At 42.7% G+C, this 21,024-nt stretch overlaps 1 protein-coding gene across 1 annotated transcript in view; it reads right to left on the minus strand.

Moving 5' to 3' along the window:
• TTC33 (tetratricopeptide repeat domain 33) overlaps positions 1 to 20,602 on the minus strand; it is a 56,096-nt gene extending 35,494 nt beyond the window's left edge. The window contains exons 1-2 of the mRNA XM_075019453.1: positions 20,489 to 20,602; positions 19,577 to 19,805 (exon numbers count right to left, since the gene is read on the minus strand). Of these exons, the coding sequence (XP_074875554.1) occupies positions 19,577 to 19,797 (221 nt within the window). The 5' untranslated portion in view covers positions 19,798 to 19,805; positions 20,489 to 20,602. The remainder of the gene's footprint in view (positions 1 to 19,576; positions 19,806 to 20,488) is intronic.
• Positions 20,603 to 21,024: the final 422 nt, after the last annotated feature.

Here is a 21,024-nt window from a genome sequence, read left to right on the forward strand (position 1 = left end):
TACCCCCCATAAAAAAAAAAGTCTCCTTCAGTTATGTACTGCTAAAATTAGAGAAAATAACCGCTCTGCATATAACACATTAGCACAGCCCCTTAAGAGCTAAGAGTTATTTGTTCAAGGTCCAGTGATGAAGTGAGAGAAGAATCAGACTCATTCTGAAGGAGATGAACATTTAAATAGTGTAAAAACTGAAATGTCTGGCCTGGACAGAGGCCAGCGTGGAATGAAAATACATTCACAGGCATACATTTCAAATTATAAGTGGAATATAGTAACAATAACACACAGGCAACAACTAGACAACAATACCGCATAAATGAAAGAACTTGACTCTACCTCCCTTGCTGTTTGACCACTTATTCTAATACCTGTTTTCCTGCCTATTTTGGCAAAAGCATTTGTGAACCAGATCAGAGCCAGCCACCAGAAAGAGGTTATTTTCCAGCTAGGCTTCTTCTCCAGTCCAATCACAAACTGGTACTCCAAACTGGCTCCCACCAGGGTAAAACAAAACAAATGGGACCATTGCAAAGGGATGGAAATGAGAGGGCAGGAGAGTTGGGTCACACTGACCCTGACAGAAATCTGCTTAACCAGTGATGGAACTACAACATTTGATTAGGTACTTGACCTGTAAACAACCAAAGCTAGGTAGCATGTATATCAGCCCTTGTTTTCAACTAACTCAGCCCTGATATACTTTAACAATTGCCTACAAATTTACTACACAGTTAACTTCCATGTAAATAAGCGAACAGGACAAAAAGCAGTAGAGAAAGCAAGATCCACAATAAATTAAATTTCTATTAATTTGATGACCACATGTTACTGTACAAGACCTTTGCAAGTAGTTTTTCTTGTGGTAGTACATAATGTTGTACAGTCAACTCTTAAACAATTAGCAGTCCTATAACATCAAATATTTCCACAAAGAAAAAATGAGCAGGTACTGCTCTTGATTCTCTCCACCCGCTACCTGAAATTATTCTTTCAAAAGGCCTGACTGAACAAGATGTTGTTCCTAAAGAGTTTTTATTCTGAGCCTTTACTGCTAAGCGACCTTTCCAGTTTAAGGATACTCTCACGATATGCTGTAAAATGTGGAGGACACCATTTAGGGAACTAGAAGACAAGCTGACATACATAAAGAAACCAAGATCTTTGTAACAAAACACATTGCTGTATCCTCCTACTTTAGAAAACTCCTGAAACAAATGCTGATGGGCAATTATGATCCCTTAAATTCAGTACATTTTAATTTCAGAAGATATGGACAACAGGTACACATCACGTTCAGTGAGGATCATGCAAGGGATACTGAATTACTGTCTCAAAATTAAATTCCATGAACCATAAACACAGTTAAAACAAAGGGGGTGGAGGTGAATATTATCTTCGTCAGCAACAATAACTACGCTTTGTTTAAGAGCAGCTGGACAAAGGTATTAGATGAGGAAAACGCTTTATTTTTTTCCCTGCAGCTTCCTCTATGAAGAGAAATGATATTATGGAAAAATAATTTCTAAATACAAAGGTTTTATTATTCAAGTAAAAGCAACTAGGTGTATTTAACAGTAGATCTGGACAACAAATAAAACCACAAAACTGTAACTTTAAAAAAATTAAATATGATCATATTTTATAGTATCCACATCGCAATACATAATGTCATTAATATATGGAATCCTGGACACTGTGACAGCACTACTTCAGCAGACCAAGTCTTGCAAGTGTCTGTCAAGCAAAGGATGTGGAAAAGGCCCCAGGTTGTATTCCTCTGTAAAAACCGCTTAGATTGTTAGTGTAAATTACTAGATTTTGCTAAGTCGTATTATACTATGTATATAAGTAATAGAATTCTCTACATTTAGAAGCTGCATTATTAGGATGTCTAACTGAAGTTATGGGCAAAATCTCTTAGCTCAAGTCAGAAACATGTTCTTTAACTTGCTAGATAGACTTTTGCATTAAAGTATTTGCATGAATGTCCAGCCACAATCTACCAGTATAGACCTGCTAGTAGAAATCAGTTTCTGCGGAACGGCAAGAGTGCTGGTTTTGCTGCCACCGTGTCTATTTTAAAAGATGGTCCCTGTCCCAGTCAGTTTATAACAGTAATATGCAGCAAGAGAAAAGGAATGAAGACAGTTTCAGAGATCAGCTCTGAAAACAAACAAGCCAACTGTGAGAGAAACTCACAACGGAACACTTCAACTTAACACAACACTTAGAGGAAATGAAAATGCACCAGGCACACTCCGCTCTACACACTTATTATCCCTCATATGCAGCAAAAGTTTTTAAGTGTCGCTGAGGAAAAACATCTCAACGGATGCATGGCATACACACATTAGATTCAAAGAAAAAAACAGACTGGTCAAAAGACTAAGGTAAAAAAAGGTTAAAATAGTAATGAACTCTTACTTGTGTATAATTTACAAGGCTAGAAATGCCAGCACATGTACTTTCACGTATTTTTAAATTAATTTTTCAAGAAGGTGATAAAAATTAAATGTAAAAATCTTGTTATAAATAACAAAAATTAAAATAATAAAATAACAATACTTATATTTTTATATTATTTATTTACAGTCCATTATGTTATGTAGTTCCTTATAGATCCTCAAGTAGTACCAGAGAGTTATTCTGGGATTAGATGCAAATACTCTATTTTGTCATATAAAAAAGCTGTCTGGAAAAAGTGCTAGGAAGTAAATGGAGGCAACAGAAGCAGCTAGCAATGCAAAAATTTAGAAACTATCAATTCTTACCCTACTAAGAACAACATCCCAATTTTCTGTAATGAAATGTAAAAATCAGAGGCAAGTATTCATTATTTTCCAGTAACTTCATACGCATTAGAAGGGAGAAAAAAGTAATTGGCAGGAATGACTCCTCTATATAGAGATATTAATATATACATAAAAATTAATATATGACAAAATTTTTACTTAAGAACCATTTTTTTTATGCTTCTTCAATTCCAGTAACATACTCTACATAATTAAATACAAGGGCTTTTTTAAGTAAACAGACACATTTTCGTAAGAGTTCATTTAAAAAAAACCCACTGCACAGCACGTGTCCAGTGACTACAATAGCTTTTTGCTATAGAGTTCCATAAATTATATTTTATGCATAGCAGGAATAGACCCTCTAAACTTAAATCCAAAGACAGGTAACACACAAATTATCCTTCATCTCCAAACAGGTATCAGCAGTCAGGCCCGATTCACCTCACCTAAGTTTATGTACCTCACCTCAAGAATTTACAGAAGACTTCAGTCGCCCTGTGGCCTGGCTGGCTGTATCCGCACTAGCATCCTCACGGTGCCGGGGAGCGTTCCCAGACACTGGCACCTGCGCAGTGTTACTCTGTCTTACAGAGCGGTCCTTGGCAGGGCCGTGGGCAGCCAGCACTCTCCCATGTTGTCCACAGCCACCCTGTTCAGGAAGGCAAAAGCACCACAACACAGTCCTGGTACATGTATGACGTTATCTGTGGGTTAACAGTGAGAAACAGGAACCTCCAATTTGCAATTTAAGCTCTTAAGTGAGCTGAATTATGTCAATACCTCTTTCTCCTTACATTGTGAAGAGACCTTCAACAAACACAGATTCGTATATTGGCTGACTCCGCCAAATGCCTAAAGTAATACAGGATGATATATCAGCACCAATTAAATTAGATTTTCTACTTAAGGAAAACGTAAATACATGTACGTATATAAATGCTTCCACAGTCTACAGTTGTTCCGTGAACATTCCTTCTGTTTCTATGTACAAATACATACCTACATAAAAACAGATGAATACTACAGTGTCACACTTCAATATCCTCAAGTAACAACAATTCTAACAAGAAGATACTCTCAAAATTATTCAAACTGTGTACAGTTTAAATCTACAATTCTTCTTGCACACACTTTCAGAATAATCTGCCATAAATTAGTAACACTTTCAAAACTGAGCTCCTGCTTTGCCAAATAATAACCAGTTGTTGGAAAATAATGTCTGCCAGAATAAAAGGAAAACAGCTAAATTAAAAATAAATTGCAATTTAAACAAAAAGAACTACTTAAAACAAACATTCTGTGAAGAACATACTCCTCAATGAGAGAAGACAACTAGATGCATCACCAGGAAGCAACAACTCTATCAGTAAGTGAGGAAAAACAATAAAGCTAGCAATAAAAACTACATTCAAGACAAAAATTAATGTGTTACTTCACACAACAGTTTACAGGAGGGTGTTAAGACACGGTAAAACATTCTGCACTTTTTTTTTTTAATTCTGTAGAAAGGTTATGGAGCCTGCAAAACAAACCATGCGTTCTGACTCATAAGAGAGAAGCTGCAACATGTGCTTTTCCCAAAAAATAGAGGTAAGAAGTCCGTACTTGTTCAGAGTCTTTTCTGTTTCAGCTCATGTGTTCTGCACTCAAGAGTTAAAGTTTACACACCCTTAGTCTCATTTTAGTGAGCGTATCATGTGTAAGGCATTCTCAAGGAAGCTAACAGCGAGGCAGTTATATATATATACACACAATAGACAGTAATGCTCAACACTGAAAAACATTAAAAAGTGATCAGGTATTTTGACTAGAAGTCATGACCATTTTAATCAAGTCCCTATTCATACTATACAATTTTACTTACAGTGATAAGCCTACCTATTTTCTCTGCTTTTTTGCATGACTGACCTTAAAAAACACTCAAACTAATTAAAGCTAATATTTATTTGGAGAACACTGGTATTGGTCATTCACTCTGAAAGAGCTAAGCACTATATGGAATAGCTTATTATACCTGGCATGCAAATTACATCCAAGACTGATACCAAACAGTTATTTTCCATCTACAAGGAACAGTACGAGTGAGTACTTACTACATTCTCCTAGTTTCATCATAAGCATTTTCCCGTGATTTCCCCAACACTTAATTAAACTCCACTGTGTAAGGCTTTCAGATCACTTATGGAAAAGAACATTCCTGATGCAATACACCAGCAGCCTAACAGAATTTTAGACTTTATTCTAGGAGCCAGAAATAAAAGCTAAATTTGTAGATTCCCAGATTATCTATTTAATCAATCATTTTAATTTTCTAACTCTTAAAATACATCTTTGCTTTAAATGAGGTCAGTTAGCAGACAGGGACAGTAAGAAGGCAGAGCAAAGACTGCCCAGTTTTTTGCATGTCTCTCTGTACCCGAAGCATTACACCAAAGATATATGGACTAGTGAAACAAAATAAAAAATAAATTAAAGAAACAGAAAGAAGTTTCCCACCCACTGAAAAGGTACCACACCAACAACCTGTACAGTCCAATTCAAGTCTGAGGAACTACTTTCTATACTCTAAATGCATCTGTAGTTGTAATGGGATATAATCACAGAATTGCCAAGATTGGAATGACCCTCTGGAGATCATCTAGTCCAAACACCCTGCTCAAAGCAGGGTCAGCTAAAGCAGGTTTCTCAGATTATTGTCCAGCTGGGTTCTGAGTATCAACAGGGATGGGAAGTCCACACCATTCTCTGGTCAATCTGTCAGCTTGGCCAAGCATGATTCCCCTGTTGCTAATCAATGCCAGCTACTCCCAATAACGTTCTTGTATCTCCTGTGTTTCAAAATGGTTTCCAGAATTATTTGCTCCATCACCTTCACAGGGACAGATTTTAGGTTGATGGGCCTATAAGTCCCTGAATCTTCCTTCTTACGCTCCATGAAGATTAGAAGTGACACTTGCTTTCTAGCAGCCCTCAGGAACCATTGCCCAGTTGTCATGACCTTTCAAATGCAGCTGAAGAGTCTTTGCAATGCACTCATGGATGCACCCCATCGGGTCCCCTGAACTTGCGTATGTCAGGTTTGTCTAAACACTGCATAGTCTGATCCTCCTCCAGCAAGGTTAAGTCCTCCTTGCTCCAGACTTCGCCTCTGGTCTCATGGGCCTGGGGTTCCTGAAGGCAAGTCTTATCAGTGAAGACCGAGCCAAAGAAGACACCGAGTACCTCAGCCTGTTCTGCATCCTTTGTCACTAGATTCTCTACCCCATTCAGCAGAGGACCCACATTTTTCCCAGTCTTCCTTTTGCTGCTAATACACCTGCAGAAGCTCTTCTTGTTGCCCTTCGCATCCCTCACCAGACCCAACTCCAGGTGGGCTTTGGCTTTCCTAATCCCATCCCTACATACTCAGACAGGGTCTGTGGTCTTCCTGGGTCACACGACCCTGTTCCCACCTCTTGAACATTTCCATTTTATGTTTGGATTTTGTCAGGAGCTCCCTGTACATCTACACAGGACTCCTATCACCTTTTCTTGATCTCCTTCTCATCAAGATGAACCATTCTTGAGCTTGGAGGAGATAACTTGAAAAAAAACGCAGCCAGCTCTCCTGGACACCTCTTCGCTCTAACAAAGCTCACTTCTTCTAGGCTACTCCATAATGTAACTCAGCCTATTAAACAGCTGAAATGTTTCTGCCAAATATAGCTGTTAGATCTTCTGGGAAACCTCTTTATTAACATCACATTATGTAAGTAACATCAGTTTTACTGACTGAAAATTAAAAGGCAATTTTGACACAGTGATCTTTGCCCTTTGCCATAAAAGTTGCATCAAAATGAATTATCAAGATAATCTGAAAGCAATTTTATTACTTTAGCACTTTCGTAACTCATTAGTAATCAAGTGCTTATCATAATCTAAACCTGAAAGATACAGGTAAATTGAACAAATACAAATGTTATAAAAACATGACAGAAAGGCTTTTCAACTTTATTTAAATAGGCACTATTCTTCTGCTCCATCTGCTAAACATATTATTTTTTTGGTTACACTTAACTTACCACTACACTAAAAACACTTTTTAAAGGAGCATGCCTCATCGTCTGACACCGACACCTTACAATGACTGGTGAGAAAGACAAACTCAATTACAGCTTATACAGCTAAGGAATCACAAACTACACATGCTGGCATATTAGCATCAGGGGAAAAAACAGTCTCAACTGCTAAAATGTGGAATAAGTAGCACTTGACAAAAGTTCAATTTTTTTTTTTAAATAGATGAGAAAATTAAGTAATTCGCAAAGATTAATTCCCCGAGAAAAGTAAACAGTTGCATAAAAATCGACCTATTATCTGGTCTGCTTATAGCACTCTGACATGTATTTAACTTGCTACTGCAAAAGCTAAAGGGAAGAGAGTAAAACCTCATTAATCAGACACCACGTGACACTGCTATTTATTTTAACATAGGTGAATCTCTATAAGATCAGCCAAAACATAACTGTTTCAGTTAAAAACACGATCTTCCCAAACCAGTACCAGCTTTAGAGGTGGAAGTTTTTTAGTGCAATATGGAATAATAAATAAATATCATCAAAAGCGAGGGCAGTATCAACCTTTATTTAGCAAAATTGAAAAATTAAATGCAGCTCAATAAGAATTTAAACCCTATAGCGTCGATTTCCAGAAGAAAATGAAGTATTCACATGAGCATTATTTGCACATCTTCAGGGTACATTGATAAGAACTCTATCTCCACCTACTGGATCAGCTACAAAAACGTTTGTAGTTTCAAAACAGCACAAGGGGATTGGATTGCAAAGCCATTTATATGAACATGCAACTCAATTATATTGAAGATACTAGCCTGACAGAAGTTTTTCTTCTTCTTGCTGTTAGCCCTCTACATGCCATATGTTTAAGGACATTACACTTCACTGTTTAATCTCACCTAAACCTGTTCTTAAGCTTGTGTCCATAGCCAAAGACTACCTACCTACCGGTCAAAATATACTGTAATTGAAAATTGCTGTGTTCAAAATGCTGAGGCTGAGAACATGAACTTTTAGCCTTTTAGATTATGTTGGATTTAAAACAGTGTAGGAGTATCAACACAAAAAACCTAACCTGGATTATGGTTGTTGGGTTTTGTTGGGTTTGGGGTTTTTTTCCTTAATTTCAGTGTGTGTGGGCACATCCATAATGACGTCTCAAGTTGGATAATATGCTAGCATTGTAAATGTCATATAAGAAAAACCAATTTCTCCTCTGGAATGTCCTCCATTCTTTCCACCAACAAACAGTATCCTGTTTCCCAAAAGACTCTGTGTATGTTTGTACATGTTTGTTTAATTGCTCCTTCCCACACATCAAAAGACCACACAAATGTGACACTTCTTCCACACATCTGCCTTTTCTTTCTGTTCTGACAGCAAGATCACTCATTCGCAAGTCATTTTCAAAACTGCCTACTGATCAAGTTTCTAGGTCAGAATTTCCTAAACCATGTCTTCCATAATAACAGACCCACTTGGATAATCAACCAAGTTCAAGACCTGCTTCTGGTAGTCTCCTCAGCTTTCTTCCCATCTCACAAAGAGACTAAAATATCAACCAGAAACTGTTCTCTTCAGCGCCATTTTTCTTCTATGTGTGTCTCACTCTCAGCTTAACAGGTTCATGCACACACATTACAGCATGTACAAATACTCCTCAAGCAGCTCCCACGAAAGCTGAAAACCCACAGAGGGCTGCCACCTTCAAAACAATTCACACATGCCACTCCTGAATTTGCCAATGGGCAAAGAAAGCAGGCTACATAAATTCTGACTCCCAAGAAGCCCATTCATTATTCCATCCCCCCAGGAAGCACCCAGACTCGCTTTACAAGCACAAGTCAATCAGATCTCACTCATCCACAGAAACAGACTTACTGCATACACAGAGACTAACAAAACCATGGTGGGGGTGTAACACGATCACTGCCTTCCCTTATCAGAAAAATAAGCTAACAGACTAACAAAGCATAAAGGTGGTAATCACTATTCTAGCTAGTAGTGGATCTGTTTATAAAATTCCCCTTTCATCATATTAATTTTGCTATGCACATTACCTCAAAGTCTCTTTTCCAGAAGAAGTTAAATTGAACTTACTACTTTCCATTCCTTCCTTTACCTCAGCTCTTGCTTCTTCCCCAGTGTCGTGGTTTCAGCCCAGCTGGTAACAAAGGACCACACAGCCGCTCATCCACTCCTTCCACCCCCCCTCAGGTGGGATGGGGAGGAGAATCAGGAAGGAGAAAAGAAAAAAAAGAAAAAAAAACAAAAAAAACAGAACCTCGAGGGTTGAGATAAGGACAATTTACTGGGAAAACACAAAAAGAGAAGTTACAACAACAACAGTACTAATAAAAGAATATACAAAACGAGCAATGCACAGTGCAACTGCTCACCACCTGGAACCCAACGCTCCGCCACTTTCCCCACTGAAAGCTAAGAGCTCCCCCCCAGCCCGCTCCCCATTTATATATACTGAGCATGACGTCACATGGTATGGAATAGCTCCTTGGCTAGTTCAGGTCAGCTGTCCCGGCTGTGCCCCCTCCCAGGTTCCTGTGAAAATTAACTCTATCCCAGCTGAACCCAGAACATCATCCACCCCTTAATCTGTATCATCTACATCCTGCCCAGATCCTGCATTTTCCAATTAATCACCACCACTTTCCTTGTCTTATATACATATATATATGTATATGGACACCCCACACACACACAAATAGCATTTCCTTAGTCTATGGGCCTTCCCTCTAATGTGTCCATCAATTTTATTTAGTCCATGACTTTGGGGCTCCATCTGTTCTAACAGTCCTACAGAATAGGAGAGATGGTGTGAGGTGTTGGATTGTTGCATGCTGTCTCTGGAGCTTGCAGCTGGTACCTTTGGTGCAACCCTTGCCCTTGGTCTGCAGGTCAAAGATGTTGATCTTGAGGAAATCACTGGGTGCCAGTTCAAGTTCCATCACTGTTGCACTTGGCTTGGTTTCAAAGTCCATCCTTCAATCATTTGGGTAATTCTTACAGTAATACCCTTGATATGGAATATAGACACTATAGATGCAATGACATACATTGGCAGGTTATTTAGCAGTTAACATTATACAGCCTAATTCACTGGCTATTCTCTCCCAAAATCAAATCTCCTTGAGGTACACATGGAAATTCCCCATCCTTCTGCATCACCCACCAAGTGCACCCAGGTCCTTGAGCAAAAGCAATCCCTCGGATGGGTTTGTCTCTGCTTGAAGCAGGACTAACCCAGACTGTCTTCCCTAACATAACCTTCATGCACACTACAGGGACTTTATCTCCTTCTACAGTATGTGGAAGTCTTGGTTGGGCAGGGCCAGCCCGATTGGCAGATCCTCTAGTATTAACCAACCAGGTGGCTTTTGCTAAATGTATATCACAATGTTTGAAAGTTCCACCCCCCATTGCTCTCAATGTAGTTTTCAGCAGTCCATCGTATCATTCAATTTTTCCAGAGGCCTGTGAGTGACAGGGGATGTGATACGCCCACTCAATGCCATGCTCTTTGACCCAGGTCTCTATGAGGTTATTTCAGAAATGAGTCCCATTGTCTGACTCGATTCTTTCTGGGGTGCCGTGTCGCCACAAGACTTGCTCTTCAAGGCCCAGGATAGTGTTCTGGGCAGTGCCATGGGACACAGGATATGTTTCCAGCCATCCAGTGGTTCTTTCCACCATTGTAAGCACATGGCGCTTGCCTTGTGGGTTTGTGGGAGTGCGATATAGTCAATCTGCCAGGCCTCCCACTGTTTATATTTCAGCCATCGCCCTCCATACCACAGGGGCTTTAGCCACTTGGCTTTATTAATTGCGGCACAGGTTTCACATAACCTGCATGACGATGTCCATGGTCAAGTCCACCCCTCGATCACGAGCCCATCTATATGTTGCATCTCTTCCCTGATGGCCTGAGGTATCATGGGCCCACTGAGCCATAAATAGCTCACCCCTATGTTGCCAGTCCAGATCCACCTGAGACACTTCAGTCTTGGCGGTCTGATCTGCCTGCTGGTTGTTTTGATGTTCTTCAGTGGCCTGACTCTTGGGTACACGAGCATCTATGTGACATACATTTACCACTGGCTTCTCTAGCCAAACAGCAATAACCTGCCACAGAACAGCAGCCCAGATGGGTTTACCTCTGCGCTGCCAGTTGTTCTGCTTCCATTGCTGTAGCCACCCCCACAGGGCATTTGCCACCATCCATGAGTCAGTATAGAAATAGAGTGCTGGCCACTTCTCTCTTTCAGCAATGTCTAAAGCCAGCTGGATGGCTTTCACTTCCACAAATTGACTTGATTCACCTTCCCCTTCAGCAGTTTCTGCGGCTTGTCGTGTAGGACTCCATACAGCAGCCTCCCACCTCCGATGTCTTCCCACAATGCGACAGGACCCATCAGTGAACAGGGCATATTGCCTCTCATTTTCTGACAGTCTATTATTATACAGTGGGGCCTCTTCAGCCTGTGTCACCTCCTCCGCTGGCGACATTCCAAAATCTTTGCCTTCTGGCCAGTCCGTGATCACTTCCAAAATTCCTGGGCAATCAGGGTTTCTTATGTGAGCCTGCTGTGTGATCAGTGCGACCCACTTACTCCACGTGGCATCAGTTGCATGATGTGTAGAGGAGACCCTCCCTTTGAACATCCAGCCCAGCACTAGCAGTTGGGGTGCTAAGTAAGAGGAGCTGTGTTTCAGTACCAGCCACTTCTGAGGCAGCTCGAACTTCTTCATACGCTGCCAATATCTCTTTTTCAGTTGGAGTATAGCGAGCCTTGGATCCTCGATATCCCCGACTCCAAAACCCCAGGGGTCAGCCTTGGGTCTCCCCAGGTGCTTTCTGCCACAGGCTCCAGGTAGGGCCATTCTCCCCAGCTGCAGTATAGAGCACATTTTTAACATCTTGTCCTGCCCAGACTGGCCCAAGAGCTACTGCATGAACAATCTCCCACTTAATTTGTTCAAAGGCTTGTCGTTGTTCAGGGCCCCATTTAAAATCATTCTTCTTCTGGGTAACTTGATAGAGAGGGCTTACAATCAGACTGTAATTTGGGATATGCATTCTCCCAAAGCCCACAGCACCTAAGAAAGCCTGTGTTTCCTCTTTATTGGTCAGTGGGGACATAGCTGCTACTTTGTTGATCACATCCACAGGGATCTGACATCACCTGCCTTGCCATTTTATTCCTAAAAACTGGATCTCCTGTGCAGCTACCTTGACCTTACTTTGTTTTATGGCAAAACCAGCCTTTAAAAGGATTTGAATTATTTTCTTCCCTTTCTCAAAAACTTCTGCTGCTGTGTTTCCTCATACAATGATATCATCAATTTACTGCAGGAATTCTAGAGCTTCACCTTTTTCCAGTGGAGCCTGGATCAGTCCATGGCAAATGGTGAGGCTGTGTTTCCACCCCTGGGGCAGACGATTCCAGGTGTACTGGACGCCCCTCCAAGTGAAAGGAAACTGTGGCCTGCACTCCACTGCCAAAGGGATTGAAAAAAACACATTAGCAATGTTAATTGTGGCATACCACTTGGCTGCCTTTGATTCCAGTTCATATTGAAGTTCTAATATATCTGGCACAGCAGCACTGAGTGGTGGCATGACTTCATTCAGCCCATGACAGCCTACTGTTAGTCTCCACTCCCCATTAGATTTCCACACGGGCCATAGGAGATTATTAAAGGGTGAGTGAGTCTTGCTGATCAATCTTTGGCTCTCCAATCGGCAAATCAGCTTATGGATGGGAATTGGGGAGTCTCGGTTGGTGCGATATTGCCACTAGTGCACCATCATTGTAGCAATTGGCACCTGTTGTTCTTCAACCCTCAGCAACCCCACAACTGAAGGGTCCTCAGAGAGGCCGGGCAAGGCAGACAGCGGTTCAGTTTCCTCCGTCTCCAATGCAGCTATACCAAAGGTCCAATGATACCCCTTTGGGTCCTTGAAATACCCCTTTCTGAGATAGTCTATACCAAGGAAGCACGGGACCTCTGGACCAGTCACAATGGGGTGTTTATGCCACTCATTCCCAGTTAGCCTCACTTCAGCTTCCAATACAGTTAGCTCTTGGGATCCCCCTGCCACACCAAAGACACAGATAGGTTCTGCCCCTTTGTAACTTGATGGCATAAGGGTACGTTGTGCACCAGTGCCTACTAGAGCCTTACATTCCTGCGGGTCTGATGTTGTGAGAGACTGAATTGTTATCTTGAGCTGTTTGTCTCAAAGACTGTTAGGTGTGAGAGACTGGACTGTCATCTCAAGCCATTCATCTCAAGGATTGTTTGATGTGAGAGACTGAACTGTAAACTATTTATCTCAAGCCATTTGTCTCTGGGATGGCCTGTTTAAGCAGGACAATCCTCTGTCCATAAGGATGATTACCAGGCCACTGAGGCATCCAGGGGAGGAAACAGGCTCCAGCCGATGAAGCATGCAGGAATGTGGAGACTACCATTCTCATGGAAACTGTAGTCTTTGAAATAAGATACTGGTTTCTAGTGTTGATCACACGAAGGTTGTGTGATAGACGAAACCTGCAGTGTGTGAACAGTGCATGAACAGTACGTATGTGCATGCATCATCAAACTATGCCCTATAAAAAAACGTGGAGACAAGCCGTGGTGTGCACTCACCACCAAAGAATTGAAGACTAAGGACCAACAGGACACCGCTGGATCCATGTTGGTGACTATCCTTGCAACTCTATCCTGACTCCTTGCTTGATTTCTGCCTCTTCTTCCATTCTATCCCATCACTACTATTTTCTACTTTTGATAATAAAAACTCTTTTGGGGATACAGCATTTGACCTCGTTTGTGTCTTAATCTCACTCCTGGGATCATATCAAAACCTCCCCCGACATTGGATCAGGACAGATGTGCCAGGCCATCGAATCCACACTGTCCAGTAGATCCAGTTGTCCCTTTCCTCGACCTGGCTGGAGGGAGGGCCCCTCTAATCCTGGTTAGAGTATCTGTTACCCACTTTTCACAAACATGAATCGGAAGTCCCCTCAAGAGGATCAGAAAAGAGATCAGCCCTTCTACTCTGTCTGGAGGACTGCTCATGGGAAACTGGAGCGGCATTTTTCCAAGAAGAATCCTCTTTTCTGATTGCTTTTTCTCGCAACTCCCATACCCGTGCATCTAGGACTGAGGTAGGTTCTCCATCCCACTTCCTCATGTCTTTTCCATGGTCACATAGGTAAAACCACAGGTTAGCCCATCATGTGTACTTTCTATCTCCTCTCTTGGGCAGAGGAATGCTTACTCCTAATAGCTGCAATGCAGGCCTGTACAGGTGGGGAGGAGGACATATCCACTTTGAATTGCTGGAACTCCTGGGACAATTCCTCTACAGCCGAGACACAGGCCCGAAGGGAGGAAGGGAGACTTCCTTTGTATTGCAGAGTTGGACAGACAGTTCGTCCACTGTTTGTCCATAGCCTTCTTTCCAGGACATTACTGCCAATGAGTTGGCATAGGTTGGTGGTGCACTTCGTAGAAATTTCCACCACATGGGTTGTGTGCATTGGACTTCGTCTGGATCTGTGGGTGACTGACCATTTTCCAGATCATTATAGATCACCTCCAGCACGGCTAATTCCCTCAGGTACTGGATACCTCTCTCCATGGTGGTCCACTTGCCTTGGTGACATGTAACGTCATCCTTTAAGAGGTATCTTTCCTTCACACCTGACACAAGTCGCCTCCAGAGGCTGAGGACTTGTGGTTTTCTCCCAATCGCCTTGTCAATGCCCCCTTCCCTAGACAGGGATCCCAACTGCTTGGCTTCCTTACCCTCTAATTCCAAACTACTGGCCCCATTATCCCAGCATCGGAGCAGCCAGGTAACAATGTGCTCACCTGGGTGGCAGCCAAAATCTATTTGCATGTCACACAACTCACTCAGGGATAGAGATCGGGTGATTATTTCAGGTTCTGCCTCTTCCTCCTCACGATGACCCTGGTTCACTTTCATCTCTCACTAAGCAAACTGATTTCTTTGTGTGTTTCTTCTTCTGTACAGGGGCAACTGATACTGGCACAGGTTGGTTCTCTGGTTTAGCTGCAGTGCCCGTTGCCAGGGTTGGGGTAGCCGCAGTGCCCATCACTCTGTTTTCCCTCTCTTCCCCCTGAGGGTGCTGCCTAATATCAAGCAGAGTTTGGTAAATACTGGCCAGAGCCCGCCACAGTGCAGTAAGTTGTGCATCTCTGGCATAGCTGCAGCATTTTCCTTTCAAATATTCTACCACTTCATGAGGGTTCTGTAGCTGTTCGGGAGTGAAGTTCCAAGCCACTGGAGGTGAGAAGTTCTGTAGATACCTGCCTATATCCTCCCACATGCCGTGCCACCCACGAATATCCAGCTTTGGGGCAGATCTCTCAGCGGTATTCTTAAGAAACCTTTTTGTAGTAGTCCTAAGCAAGGCCTGAAACATATTCAGGAGACATAGCACTAACAGCATGCTGGCTTGCGCATCCCAAGGATATTCAGAATTCTCAAAAGCTGTTGTAATTAGCCAGAAGGAGAAAAAGGAGGTGAACAGATGGGGGGAAGTATCCCCCCCGACTTCCCCATGGATTAGGTGTGATTACCAATAAATTCCAATGGAACGCACCCGAAGTATGGAAATTATATCACTGCTGCATACAGATACCAGCTTAACCTCACAACCAGTGATGTAATCATTTCATAAGTCGACATTGCCCAGTATAGCAAAATGATAATCCCGATCCCTGTCCCACAGGTGATAAGCGTAACTGCAGGCAATACATAGAGCATATAAGAACTTACACAACACCACCATGTGAACAAATGAACCAACATTGTGACTAGCATCTATTTAACTAAGAAATGCATATAACAAATTTGTTTTAACACGCTCTGGCCAGACCTGTCATTATCTCAACCCTTCGTGCCCCATGTTGGGCGCCAAAAAGGACTATCATGGTTTCAGCCCAGCCGGTAACAAAGGACCACACAGCTGCTCCTCCACTCCTCCCACCCCCCTCAGGTGGGATGGGGAGGAGAATCAGAAAGGAGAAAAGAAAAAAATAAAAACCAGAACCTCGAGGGTTGAGATAAGGACAATTTACTGGGAAAACACAAAAAGAGAAGTTACAACAACAACAGTACTAATAAAAGAATATACAAAACGAGCAATGCACAGTGCAACTGCTCACCACCTGGAACCCAACACTCTGCCACTTTCCCCACTGAAAGCCAAGAGCTCTCCCCCCCAGCCCGGTCCCCATTTATATATACCGAGCATGACGTCACATGGTATGGAATAGCTCCTTGGCTAGTTCAGGTCAGCTGTCCCAGCTGTGCCCCCTCCCAGGTTCCTGTGAAAATTAACTCTACACCAGCTGAACCCAGAACACCAAGTCTGTTTTCTTTCAGGATACCCTTCTTCTCTCAATGCCACAAATAACACCAACTAAGTCACCACCTCAGTTACCCTCTAGTACTTAGTCTTTGCTTTTCTTCTGATTTTCTTCAGTGGAAGAGACACCATCCTTTCACCTATATGCTACACAATCCAACTCAAATCTTTCTTTAACTGTTTCTATTCTTTGATATTTCAGGAAACAATCTACATGAAGCATTTAACTATCTACATGAGTCTGCTTATGTTGTACTAATGTATATTCAAGAAATAGACCACATAAGTCTGAAACACAAGTACAGCAACCACTTTCCACCAGAGAGAATAAACATTTCTTTCAGTCTGCTTCCTTGAGTTCCCTGCAATGGTATGTCAACTATTCCACCTGTCTTAAGTAATAAAAGCCTCCCACTGTGGGTTTAGCCTCTAATCTACATGAAATTTTTTTTATTTTTTTTTTTTTTAAGAGAAAGATCTGCTTGAAAGTTAGGTACCTGACAGCACTATATTACCATAATTGCCCAAACTGTACAGAGTGTGCCAGAGTAACTGATGAAAACTACAATTTCAAGTTAGAATTTCTGTTGAGCCTCAGATATAAAAGCATTAACACAAAAGACTGTGATAAGCCTCCCAAAAGCTGAACTTCAACTTCCTGTTACTTGTTTCTCATACCTGTTATAAGCCATTCAGTGTTTCTCAGTAGCTCTTATAAGCACTTCTGATGAAATATAGTTTTCACTAAATTCATAAAAAACCCTTATGTTGCTACTTATGGATGGGTTAAGCTTTTGTGTTGTTTTCTAACTGACAGATAAAGGAAAACTCAATCTCTAAGACCAACTTAAGATATTAAAAGCACCAAAAACCACCTACTGCTGAAAATAAATATGCAGCACTATGTATTTCCCCGCCCTAAACCACATACACAACAGATTATTTGCTGCTGTTCAAGAGATTTATTGCACTTTTGTCCTGATTTCAGCTGGAATAGAGTTAATTGTCTTCCTAGTAGCTGGTATAGTGCTAGATTTTTTAGTTTGGTATGAGAAGAATGTTCATAACACACTGATGTTCTCAGCTGTTGCTACGTTTAGTTTAAAGTCAAGGATTTTTCAGCTTCTCATGTCCTGCCAGCAAGAAGGCTGGAGGGGCACAAGAAATTGGGAGGCAACACAGCCAGGGCAGCTGATCCAAAGTGGCCAGCAGGGTATTCCATACCATGTGATGTCACGTCTAGTATATAAACTGGGGGGAGTGGGGGTGGGGAGATCACTGCTCAAGGACTAACTGGGCGTCCATCAGCAGGTGGTGAGCAATTGCATTGTGCATCCTTTGTATATTCCAATCCTTTTATTATTACTATTGTCATTTTATTAGTGTTACCATCATCATTATTAGTTTCTCCTCTTCTGTTCTATTAAACTGTTCTTAACTCAACCCACGAGTTTTACTTTTTTTTCCCCGATTCTCTCCCCCATCCCACTGGGTCGGGGAGGAAGTGAGTGAGCAGCTGTGTGGTGCTTAGCTGCTGGCTGGGGTTAAACCATGACAACTTCACGTAATACACAAAAACAAATCAAAAAGAGAACACCAAAATCCACAAAGAAAAGATACACAGCATTCAAAGCAAAATACAAGGAAGGCAAAGATAGATCAGAAGATGAGACAAATAAAATAAATCTCTGTTTAATATATGTAAGTACACTAAATATTAGTGAATACCAGATGTAGAAAGAAAACATTTAGAAATACTTCTGTTTTCTCAAGCTTAAAACCACAATCTGTATATCCCAAAAAGGACAGAATAGACCTACCTTTCTGTAGACCACTGCATGATTTATTTCCAGCGTTAAAAAGAAAGATGTTAATAGACTCTTAATTTGTGTATTCTGTGTTTTCAACTATTAATGTAACCAACTTATGCATTAAAGGTATTGATTAATACAATGGCAGCATGCTTAAAACCGATTTAGCTATTTGGTTTAAATTTAAAGTCAACTTTAAAAGGCTTCAAAATTTTATTCAGGAATTACAGAACTCAGGAACACAAAAGGATGTAAAGAAGTGAATCACTGCCCCCCTGAACAGTGTCACTGTTTGAGTAAACAGTAAAAAGAGGAAACTGTATTTAAATATTTGAAAATAAGCCTTTTCTCAAAGACTTTTTGTTTTTGTTTTTTTTAAAATCAGACCAGACCACACACACAGTGTGTTTATTATCATATATAAGCTTGCCTGCTTTATACCTCTAAGTTGTTCTCTCCTTCATATTGCCCTGGAAACCCTTTTTTAGGATAAAATTTCTCAACACAAAAAGTTTAGCATCACAGAAGCGCATATTGACTTATTACGGAATTGTTTCTACCAGGAAAAGAATGTTATCTCTGATCTGGGACAATGAATAAAGTGGAGATGCTCACAGAAGTAAAGTTAGGATACAGATTTAGACGTCACGCATTCTGAAGATTTTAAGTGGACTATTCTTGGAACTGTTCCCCCCGCCCCTTCAGAAAAGATCTAGCCAAATTATGTAGTTAATATGTAATTTATAGTCCCTCCTTCCCGCTTCTAACCCTGCCCTACTCCAAAGGTAGTTTCTGCTTGAAGCGTAACAGGACAATGAAAACGCTTTTGCAATATCCTTCCAAAATCCCTGAACTTTCAAGACTCAGTCCTGCTATCAGAAGACGTTCAGAGCAGCTACCTGAACCTGATTTTCCAAAAGCATTAGACAGATTAACAGCACATTAGCTGCTTTGCAGTATTTACCTAGGCACTGCACACATGGAAATAAGCTTACTCTTAGTAAAAGAAAAAACACATTTACAAGAGAAAGCTACCAGAGCAGCTAAAGCATTACTTACACTGTGGGTTATCTTACTGTATCTTATTTACCCTTTCAATTCTCAGATCCAACCACTTTCTCATCTACCTCCTTCTATCATTTTTTTGTTACGTGAACACACAAAAACGAGGTGGAATTTGTTACATGAACACACAAAAACGAGGTGGAATTTGTTACATGAACACACAAAAACGAGGTGGAATTTGTTACATGAACACACAAAAACGAGGTGGAATACAGACTTCATACAGACAGCTGCTAACACCACCCATGGAAACAACGTATTTAGTACCAGACAATAAAGGTAGAATGAAAGAAATGATCACTTTTTCAGTGATGAAAAATGCGAATGCAGCTGCTAGCAAACTGCCTAGTGTTTAGAGATGGGATTAAAATATCATTTAGCACTTATTCAGTCAATGAAAACGAGTAAGATAATATTAGTACCTCCTCTTTTCTGCCAAATTTGCACCTTCATCCTTCAGCTCCTTACTTTTCTTTACACAGTCTTCGACAAGAATTTTCTTTCTTCTCTTGGTTGCATGCACCCAGTTAGCAGCATCATCATCAGCCAGATCCTTGTCATCTGCAGCTTCTGCTTCAAATTGCTGAGAAGTAGCTTTTGAAACTTTCTCACCAATCTTTCTCTTCCACCCAAAAGAAGCCATTTGCAGAACTAGTCAAAAACGTATTTTCAGTAATTAGGTTTTAAGTACACAGAAGAAAAAATACACCTCGCACATCTCGATTCTCAAACAGTAATATGTAACAGGCTGCCACTCCCCCCCCCTAAATTCTGCCCATTAGCTTCACCAGAGATGTTAGTCAGGCAACTATTATTTTAAGCCCAGCTGGAAGATGTTCTCTAGCAGGGAAAAAAAAAAAAAAAAAAAAAAGCCAGAGCTCTGACACAGCAGAAAGCCTTAAAACGTTGAAGCCAATACACCAGAAAGCAGACACAAGGTAAAAAAGAAACGACTCGGCCCAAGGTGACCGACGCACCACGGCCATGGCCCCCGCCCCGCTCGCCTGCGCGCCGCGCCGGCCACGCAGACCTCCCGCCGCACGCCCCGAAGCCCCTTCGGCCCGGCCGCCCGCCCGTGGGGAAGCTTCCCGGCACGGCCGCTCCCCAGCCAGCCAGGCAAGCAGGCAGGCACCCCCGGGACGGGCGTCTTCGGCGGGGCACGGCCCCAGCCGAGGGGCGGCCAGCGGGGCCGAGGGGCGGCCAGCGGGGCCGAGGGGCGGCCGCGTCCTGCGTCGGCTCCGCCCCGGCCGCCCCGCCGGGGAGGCCCCGGCGCCGCCCCGCATCCCCCCCGCCGCTCGAGCCGCGGGCAGGGCCCAGCCGCTGCGGACCGTTACCTGCCGCTCGCCGCCGCTCTTCCGGCTGGAAGGCCCGCGCGACCCTTAACCCCTCACCCCGCCGGCAGGAAGCGGAAGGACGAGGCGGCAGCGGCGGGAGGGGAAGCGGAAGGGAAGGAAGGGCGCCGGGGACAGCCGGGGCCGCCCGCGGGGCACGCCGGGAGCTGTAGTTCCTCCGGGAGGGGCCTGGGGGCGAGCCTGGCTGCCCCGAGGTCCCGGCTGCGCGGTTCGGAGGATTCCGGGCGCGTCAGGTCGCCCGGGTGGGGACACGCGGCTTCTGTGGTCACCCCTGCTCCTGACGCTCGGGGGGCCGGCGGGAACGGCACCCCCGGCCGCTCCTCTCAGAGCGGTCACCTCCGTCCCCGGCGCCGGGCGGGAAGGGGCTGCCGGGAGGAACGACCAAGGGTCGTTGAGGGTTCTCCCCCCCCTCCCCGCCCCCGCAGGAAAAAGGGTTTAAAAATCGCTCCCTCGTCCCCGGGGAAAATCACAAGAGCGGTGGTGCACGACGAGAGCAGAGCGGAAAGGAAGATGCGAAG

Source organism: Buteo buteo, chromosome Z, assembly GCF_964188355.1.
Source record: "Buteo buteo chromosome Z, bButBut1.hap1.1, whole genome shotgun sequence".
Classification (NCBI taxonomy): Eukaryota; Metazoa; Chordata; class Aves; order Accipitriformes; family Accipitridae; genus Buteo; species Buteo buteo.